The sequence below is a fragment of the Anastrepha ludens genome, chromosome 5 (assembly GCF_028408465.1).
Source record: "Anastrepha ludens isolate Willacy chromosome 5, idAnaLude1.1, whole genome shotgun sequence".
Taxonomy (NCBI): Eukaryota; Metazoa; Arthropoda; class Insecta; order Diptera; family Tephritidae; genus Anastrepha; species Anastrepha ludens.
In genome coordinates this window covers 67,280,603-67,290,214 of record NC_071501.1, presented here as the reverse complement: position 1 = coordinate 67,290,214, position 9,612 = coordinate 67,280,603, and the positions used below count along the sequence as shown (strand labels likewise).

The 9,612-nt window shown below is 39.7% G+C and overlaps 1 protein-coding gene across 1 annotated transcript; it reads right to left on the bottom strand.

Annotated features, from left to right (window-relative positions):
• Nucleotides 1-6,327: 6,327 nt before the first annotated feature.
• LOC128863858 (protein sly1 homolog) lies at nt 6,328-9,612 on the bottom strand. The gene is made up of 5 exons (XM_054103231.1): nt 9,452-9,612; nt 9,131-9,290; nt 8,380-9,071; nt 7,612-8,321; nt 6,328-7,405 (listed from the first exon to the last, which is right to left on the bottom strand). Exons 1-5 carry the CDS (start codon nt 9,477-9,479, stop codon nt 7,076-7,078), a joined length of 1,920 nt encoding a protein of 639 aa, XP_053959206.1. The 5' UTR covers nt 9,480-9,612; the 3' UTR covers nt 6,328-7,075.

The following is a 9,612-nucleotide window of genomic DNA, read 5'->3' as shown; positions in this document are numbered from 1 at the left end:
AAACAGTGACTCGTTGTGGATGCATTTGCTTCTCTACAGTAACGTGTGGATTTTCTGAGCCCCAAATCCGACCATTTTGCTTATTGACGTATCCACCGATGTGAAAATGAGCTTCATCAGAAAAGAAGAAGAAGACTCACCACTTTGGAAATAGGTTTTCAATATTTCCCAAACCATTTATTTACCATTCTCAAAAAAATAGGTGGTCCAAAAAGCAAACGCTATATGGCCCACCCTGTATAAATATACCTTCCTTTTACGGTTAAACCATTTCTAAGGTATAAAGAATTACGTATCACTCGAAAGGTATTTCGATGCTAAGGCGAAAAAAAGCAATCAAATTCCAAACTCATTTAATATAAAGCGAAAAAATCAATTCTAAAAGTATTTTAATATCATACAAAGGCCAAAAGATGTATGTGAACACAAGTATGCCTCCTAAATGTATGCTTTAGTATTGATACTGAATTAAAGAAACGTGTAAAGCAACGGTTGAAGGGGTTAGGTGAGTTTCAGAGGTTGAAAAAAAAAAGATTTTGACTACATATTTTTTTTTAGTATATAAAATCATATATTTTATTTAAACAATTCACCGTATCTAAGATACATATATAAACAGTATTTTGTGAAATTTTTATTTAATAATTTCAAAAACTCAGCCGTTGGTACCTCATCTTCCAACACGTCTCAAAAAAAATGATCTTGCCGTGGACAGCATGACTCATTATTGGTTCATCTAAAATCAAAAAACCAAACGGGTTTCGTTAGTACATAGATAAATCTTGTTGTTGTACGAAGGAAAAAAAAATCAAAATTTGAATTTTTAACAGGCTTTGAACCAAAAAACACATTTTTTAGTGAAATTTTCGACATACATTGGCTCAAAAAAAATAGTTGTATCTAAAAAAAAATCCTTCGTTCAATTACTAGATACTGTTATTTCAAAGAGTTTTTCAAACCCACCTAACCCCTTAAGGGGCCCCGGTGGTTTACAGCTCGAAAATTTAGGGTATTTTCAGTAATTTTTTTTACAATAAAAGAAATTAAATTTATTTTTTAAACGGGTTTTTATTTAACTTATTTTACATGCAAAAAGTTAAAAAAAACAATTAGTTAATTTTAATATCTGAAACACTAATACCATAAAAATTATTAATCAGTATGACTGTAGCTACTATGTCCCGTACTAGAATACAAAAAAAACGTTTGACAAAATGGCGTGGTTTTGAATTTGACACTCTAAGAATCGTTTTTTTTTTTTCAGTTAAAAAAAAATTAAAAACGAAATACTTGAAATAATAATATGATTTAAGTACGGGCGATAGCCATTGATGTTGTGAACAACTTTAAAATTTCAGACGATTCGGCTGAACTATTGTATTATTATTTTTTTTTTTTACAACACCAGACCGAAAAAAGTCGTTTCGTGATAAATGAGTTTAAAGTTTGAGATACAGGAGCGCGCGAACCGCTCTCTTCCGGTATAAGCTATAATATTGGGAATTTCCGCATGAAAATTTCACAGTATATTCTTAAAATACTATGCTTTCGAAATATCGAAAAAACAAAAAATCAATTTTTTGAATTTTATAGATCACCGGCTTTCCTTAATGTTACATTTTATAGCGTTTTGTGAGAACAGGTAAACTTGCCCTAAAAATTGGTCATAAGTAGTTTACACTAATTTTATTTCACATTTTAAGTAAGCAAATGTTTTTTCTAGAAGCTTCCCTGTTGCGAAATACCACACGCGAATTCTTCATTTTTCACGGTCCGAGTTGGACTTGAAAACTCGCGCTGAAGGATTCTCGAAACTCAGATTAAATTAAGAGGCATTAAAAAAGTCTACGCCAATTAGTACGCGCCAATTATATATAAAAAATATATACAATATATGCACAGGGTGGACGATATGAAGCGTTACAAACTTCACACTGCTTGTATCTGTGAAACAGCTAATGACATCAACGTCAAAATTGTTCTAATGACAGTTCAATATATTGTTTATAAGCCCTCAAAAGCATTTGCGTCTCAGTTTTGTTGAATTTTTTTTTCTGTGATGGAACTCAAACGTAATAATGTGATTGCGTTATATTTGGCTGGAGTTTCACAACCAGCCATTGTTCGGGAGCTCAGTCACCTCAAAGTGAATAAAATGTTTGTGTATCGCAGTATAAATCATTACAATGATAATGGGAGCATTGCAAAACGCTATGGAATGGTTCGGAAAGTGAGGGCTCGACTTGAACGAAATCCTCGTCGAAGTGGAAGAAAAATGGCCAAAGAACTGAAAATATCGCAAAACAGCATTCGACGCATATTGAAAAATGAGCTCAAGGATAAGGCTTACAAGTTCCAAAAAGCACACGATCTTTCACCCCAGCAAAAAAAGTTCGGTGCGAAAGAGCAAAGGAGTTGTTGCGCTTGCACGAACGTGGCGAATTTTCTAACATTGTGTTTTCTGATGAAAAAAATGTCCCAATTGAGCAGTTCATAAACACTCAAAACGATCGTGTTTACTTGACCGAACGCTCATACGAGAATTCGAGCCTACACGTGGCCACTCGAAGCAATTTCCCATCGCAAGTAATGGTTTGAGCCGCAGTGACCGCTGATGGACGCTCTCCAATCGTTTTTATCGAGCCCGGTGTCAAAGTGAATGCGACTTATTATCGGGAAAATGTTTTAGAAGCTGATCTAGAGCCGTGGACACCCAAACATTTCGGTCGTAGACCATGGACGTTCCAACAGGACTCGGCACCGTCTCATAAAGCTCGTGTGAACCAAGAATGGTTAAAAAATCATGTTCCACACTTCATTTCGTCCACACAATGGCTTTCGAATTCGCCAGGCGCAAATCCGATGGACTATTCCATCTGGTCCATTTTGGAGAGCAAGGTGAGGACTAAAAAATATGCCAGTATGGATGCGCTGAAAAAAGCGATTATACGAGAATGGGCCAAAATACCTCAAGATCACATTCGTGCAGCATGCAACTCATTTTTTGACCGTTTGAAGGCTATAGTCAAGGCAAAAGGTGGCCATATCGAGCTTAAGTAAATATATGTTAAAATTGTAATCATTTTTGAACAATTTGTCTTTGAAATCAATAAAAACTAAATAAAAAAAGTTATGGTGTTTTGAATAGGTAACACTTCATATCGTTCACCCTGTATATAAAAGCCTACAGGGACTTCGGATGATACTTTTTTCAAATTAATTTTCCTTCACAAGTATTCCGGTAGCTTTGCGGTTACCGAATCGCTGCAATTTATCGATAATTCGTAGAAATTCGTAACACTGAGAGTATTTCTTTTGATGAGGTAAAAAAAGTTATTTCTTTGCTCTGCGTTCGCAAACTTCCGATATTGTAAAAGATATTTTCTATTGTTTTTTTGTCGTATTCGAATATTTATGACTTCATCGGCGCCTGAAAGTATTCTTCACCGAGAACATCTTCGCCGCTCTTGCCGTCCGTGTTGATGTGCGCGTAGGCGAAGGCGCATTCCGCAAGCCGATCATCACTCCTGCGGCTCGCTTCATCCCAACTGGAAGGGTCCAGGACATACGTCCAAATTAGCAGCAGAATCAGCCGTTGTAGCAAGCAAGCGTGACCACCTACGCCAGGCCATTCTTACGACGTCTTTAAAAAGGAACCATGGGGAAACCAACTTCCACCTAACCCAATTTCTTTTAGGGCACGGAGTATTTGGAAAATACCTCCATAGATTCGGCCATGACCGTCCCCCAAACGACCCAATCTGCACGGATAGGGAAGAAGACGCTGATCACATCTTGTTCCACGCTATGCACCCGAAACTTGTGGTATATTAAACAGAGAAAATATTATAGATTTTATGCTAAAATCGAGCGATAACTGGAAGCAAATCTGCGCGCATGGAAAATATATCCACAGTTTTCTAAGACGCGCGGAGGTTCGTAGACGAAATAACTAGCAGCCTATGAGCTAACCAACCCCGTTACGTAATTCCTTTTTGGACAGTTCCGCGGGGAGAGTGGTAGATAGTGGAGAGGTGTTTAGCACGTAGGTGTAGCTGTGAGGCTACAAGTCGTGCATACTGCTCTGCCGGTATAGGAGTACTCATGAGAGTGCCCTCTTCATGGGCGTCATCCCGCAGAACAAAACCTACGCCAGGCAGATCCTTAAATAAAGGATCTCAATTTGGAGATTTACAAACTGGTTACCCATCATAAGCGGACTAAATGGGCTGAAAAGCTGCTACTTCACCTCTGGTGTGAGTAAGCTTTGGTCCAACGTAAGCCCGATGAAGCACAACGACTGGGGGGAAATCACTTTCGGTGGTTGTACCTCATCGGACCCGAAGAGACGTGCAAGCTTTTAAAGCCGGCAATTTATTTTGCATTCCCCGGTCGATGGATTTAGGCGTCGTGCCACTACACGGCTACACAAACTGCCGAACAACTATGCATCGGTTGCTTTGCCCAACGATGAAGTGCAACAAAGCAAAAACTCCCAAACCCAAGGCCCCGACGGGGTTAACATATTTATGCTGAAAAACTTGTGTTTATTGGGTGTAGAATACCTCACAGGGGTCCTCAAACTGTCATTAGCCATGACCTGGGAAACCAGCCAACCAACATGAGTCTTATAGTCCGATAACTCTCCTTTCCTCAATAGTGAAGGCACTTGAGGTGCTGCTATTCCCACTATTCACGAAACACCTGACTCCAGCTACACATCAACATAGTTTCCGAAGACTGAGCAGTACCACTACAGCATTCACCGCCATAAACATTCAGATTAATCGCGGCCTTAAACAAAACCGCTCCTGCGAGAGGAATGCCCTAGTAGCGTTGGAACTGTCGAGGGCTTTCGATACAATCAGCAGTTCGACCCTACTAGACGTGGCTACAACAGTCAACCCTCCCGTCGATTCTGAAGAGGTGGTCCCTGAACTACTTGTGTGGTCGTGTCATCTTTCGAGGCCACAGATAAAAACAGAGGAGCATAAAGTAAGAAGTGCCACAGGGTGGTGATCCTTCTACCTTGCTTTAGAAACATCTATATTTGAAAGCTGCGCAACCACCAGCGCGAGTTTCACTGCTCTCCTAGGTTGACGATTATTCGATAATGGCGTCGGGCATTGAAATTGATGACTTGTGTTCGTAAAGTAAATGTTTACCTCGCCAATCTTCCCCCTTTTTCACTGCCAGGAATCACCAGCTTTCCCCCACTAAATACACAGCGACCTTTTTTACCACCTGGACGAAGGAGGTGAAATTGAAACTCACATCAGTACGGACCGTTAACAAGCTCAAAATTTTGGGTGTCACATTCGACAGTTTGCTCTTATTATCCGGGCATACAGCCGCAATTGCCACTAATGTCCAAAATCGCGACAAGGTCCTCAAATCGCTAGCCGACAACACTTCGGACAAAGATGAAAAAATGGTACTGGCGACATTAAAGCCGGTCGGTACTAAATTACACTAGTCCGCCTGCCTGGCCGTCTGATACTATGTAGTATAGTAAGTCGCAGTGGGCAAAGCTCCAGCACTGCCAAAATACTGCTATCAGGACAGCCCCGAGATGCCTCCTAATGTTTCCCCGGCAGCACCCTCACAATGAGGCTTCCATGCGCACGGTCAAGGAGTACAGTAAAACGCTCAACAAGCAATTCCTGATAGAGTGTTACCGCAAGGATCTCCCTTGCAGATACTTGCTCGACCTTGGGCCACCTCCCAGGCGAGTCAGGAGACAATTGTTCGTCTACACCGACGAGTTCCAGGACCAAACACAACTGCATCTACTGGAACGGATGGCGTGTATAGATAGAGAGCTCCAGCTACCCCGAAAGACCCACCTAATTTTGGTCCAACTACCTTCTGGATATTGTAGCAGGTTAAACTCCTACCAATCCAGAATCCAATTCAAAATCCACCATACTCACTATACGTCCAGCATGTAAAGGTACTCCGCACGTTACTAACCACCTACTCACATGCCTTCTCAACCCCAATCACCTAACACCACCCTTGCTGCTGTTGTTGTTGTTGTAGCAGCATAAACATTCCCCATACTTACATACGGGGAATGCTTCTGGAGTGACAGTCCTTGGCCGGATATAAATCCGGGTCGTTTCGGTAACGTAGAACCGACTGTCGTGGAAACGACCACCCTTGCTCTGGACCTATGCTTCATGAAACCCTTCCCACGGGCCGATCTCATTCGCGAACTCTGTAGTATTCGTGCAAGTAAATGTTGCATGATTGTGACACGACCAAAATGCGTATGCCATTTTTAAATTACAAAATAAAAGATACAAATTTCAGTATTTTTTATCAATTTGTGTATCCATATATATATTTTATATCAAGATGAAATCAAGACACCGAGAAACACATCAGTTATCTTAAGAAACATCAGGGCTAAATCTTTGGGCACATAATCACCATCTGCCTAGACCTGAGAACTGAAGTCGATAATGAGCTGTTCGTTGATGTAACAGTTGCGATCCCCACAACTATCTGCTTCACAGGAAGTGCTTCCTAAATAGATATACTACGCGAATACTTTAACTCCAACCTAGGAAATTTGTATTCAATTCCATTTGTATTTTTTTCACCTTCACTCTTACGATACCCACACTCCGCCTTTACAAATATGCCAGAGCCATTCTTTTTTATTATAGTTTTGCTAAATGTATTTACTTCCTTTCTATTATTGGAAAATAAACAATGATTTTTATCAAGCTACATAGTCGAATAAGGCGTGGTTTTTAAAATAATTACGATAAACTTTAATGCTTTAAATGTATCAACTCATATAGACACTTGTCTCCCCTCAACAATAAGGTATATGTATATATGTAAATGTATTTATATTACTGGAAGTTGTACAAAACGAAAAACTATGTTTATAGATAAACACAAAGCCGCAAAAATAACTAAAGTCCTATCTTCAGCTGCCATTCATTTAAATTAAAGCATAGTAAGAATTAAACAAATGGTCAACACTCCACTTTTTTGTTACTTTCACCGTTCAACAGCATTTCAATTTGGCATGAACCTTGTCATATTTGCTTTGCCGTTCCTAACTCAGGACGGGCGCTTGTATTTCACGCCCCAATGCTGACAGCTCCTTGAGGAATAGTTTCGCATTGCTTAGTGTTGATGAACCGTAGATGATGCGTTTATTCACATTGGCCGTTTGTTTTTGTTTGATGTAATCGACTAAATTTTGGTATTCAATATAATTACCGCCACCCACTATAAAAACAACCGCATCCTGGAATGGTGCTCGATTCTTTGGCAATACATCTCCACCTTTTAATAGTTTTGGATCTAAGTAAAGATAGTCATCGGTTTCGGAATTACTACGGCATTCCATCACCTGTTCGGTGATTTTTGTAACCGGGAGGCTCTGAAATGGAAAAAATTGGCGAGTAATTAATAACACAAATATTTCAAGGGAAATTAAGTGGTATTAAAGCGTAAACTTGAAAGACATTTACAGCATCGCGCATTTAATCTCTTTACTTATATTATCTGTGCCATTTCGAGAGTGCGTCAAATAATTGACATTGACGATCTAACAAAGATTTGCAACAACATTTTCTCACCACTTACATGCCTCTTGACGACTAAATTCTTAACACCTTCCATCACAAACGACGAACCTTGTGACACTAATTTTGAGAACATAGATACAGTGCGAGTACCGCCACCTTCATATTGTACAGCCTGATTCATTGCCGGCGAACGGTTTATGATGCCCTTCCAACGCTGCACATACGCAAGTGGCGAGAGATCACAGCCAGCCTCTTGCAGAGCTTCTTTCATACGTTCAAATTCGTATTCGGGCACATTTTGCGCACAAATATAGTAGATGATGTATAGACGAATTTTATCTTCTGGCAGTCCAAATTCTGGATCTTTCAGCAATTCCAAGAGCGGTCGATCGAGTGTTTGCTTCGACATAATTTTCTCTTCTAATTCAAAAAAGGAATCCAAACGACGTGCTTTTATGTAATTTAATATCGATGTGGCGATTTTTGTGTGCATGTCAATGAGACGCTTCTTTTCCATTAATTGTGGTAACGAATTTACAGCGTTCGTGAGACGTGCAGTGGTATCATTTACCATAGAAAAAGCCACTTCGGTTTCGCCATCTATTCCCATGGATGTTTTAAGGCGCTTGATTTCCTCTTCTGAATTCCGATAAGATTCCAACTCCTCTTGTATAGCTTCGGCGACCGTGGGAAACGGGCTGCCTTTATGTGTCATCCAGAAGCGATCATTGCGATCTAGATCACAGGCTTTTGGTTTCTTTCTTGTGCCTGGAATGCCGCAATGTTTGAGTACAATAATTTAACGCTGTAAAAGAGCTTCACATACCTGTATTCGTTGAGCCATCATCCTCTACATATACCAAGTTCAGACCCAATTCCAACACGTCATGCACCAACGCTTGATACGACCATGTGTGGTGTAATGGGGTCGCTAAATCTAAGTTTCTATCCAACAGTAGCAGCACAGGGCGCTGGAAACTAAATACACCACCACCAGCTTGTGTGGCATCCATATGGAAAAGATTGGAGCGAGAGTCCCATAGGTTTTCACGCAATTTCTTCTCCAATTTACGTGCTACCATCTCTGCAGCACTATTGCGTGGACAACGTATAATTGGCACATTTCCTAATGTGACAAATACAGCAAATAGCGAGTCTACTATGGAGTCCATCAATGCTTCCATCTCCTCATCACGCGTATTAGCACGATTTATTGAATAGTAGGACAACTGCTCGCTCTTTTGATGTTTCAATATAAAAAAGTCATCCTCTAAACTAATGAAATTTACGTATTGATCGTATACACGATGTATATTAGCGACGCAACCGGCTTGGAGTGCCGCAGCCGCTAAGTCTTCAATCTTTTGACGTGTAATGGGCGCTAAAAAATTTAAGTGATACACATCGTACAGGCCATTTCCAAAATCCTGTTGAATACGATCCAAATTCTCATCGGTGGGCAAACAAAAGTAAATGGCAGGCACATCTGGTATTGAATCTCGGTCGGAATGTAGTTGACTAGAATGGAATTATAATATGTTGTCAAATTCAAAAGTACTGTTCCTAAATATACTCACACGTGTAAAGTCACACCTAACTCGCGTAATTCTTTGATGGAAATAATAGGCGAAATTATGTCCTGTCCCACCCTATCGAAAATTAGTATTTTCCAAACGGGCTCTGCAGCTAGCGCTTTCGGCTGTTGGGCATTTAAATTCAGCATCTGCTTGATAGCATCTGTAATTGCGAATATTTAGTTATAATTATATTTATTAAATTATATGTGATATGAATGAACTATTTTGCAGTTTAAGGGTCATGAACAATCGGGGGCGCTACTGAAAATACGTCCATTTGTCGATAATGGATATTCTTCGCTTGTATCCGGTTTAACTTACTTATTTGTCTATCGCGTAGCGTTAACATATTGTGTTTGAAATAAAATTCAATTTTTAATTAAAATTATATGTACTTTTGTCAAAAAAACAATCACAATTCTCCGAATAATTTCTACTACAAATCACTTTTTCACATATTTGCCACAGCTGTGAGCTGTCAA

Bases quoted from the DNA above. Each gene is read 5' to 3' on its own strand.
- LOC128863858 (XM_054103231.1), bottom strand. From the start codon at position 9,479: ATGTTAACGCTACGCGATAGACAAATAA. The intron at 8,322-8,379 runs GTATGTGAAGCT...GCGGCATTCCAG, and splicing joins TGATGGCTCAACGAATACAG to GCACAAGAAAGAAACCAAAA. The intron at 7,406-7,611 runs GTAAGTGGTGAG...TTTCCATTTCAG, and splicing joins ATTTAGTCGTCAAGAGGCAT to AGCCTCCCGGTTACAAAAAT.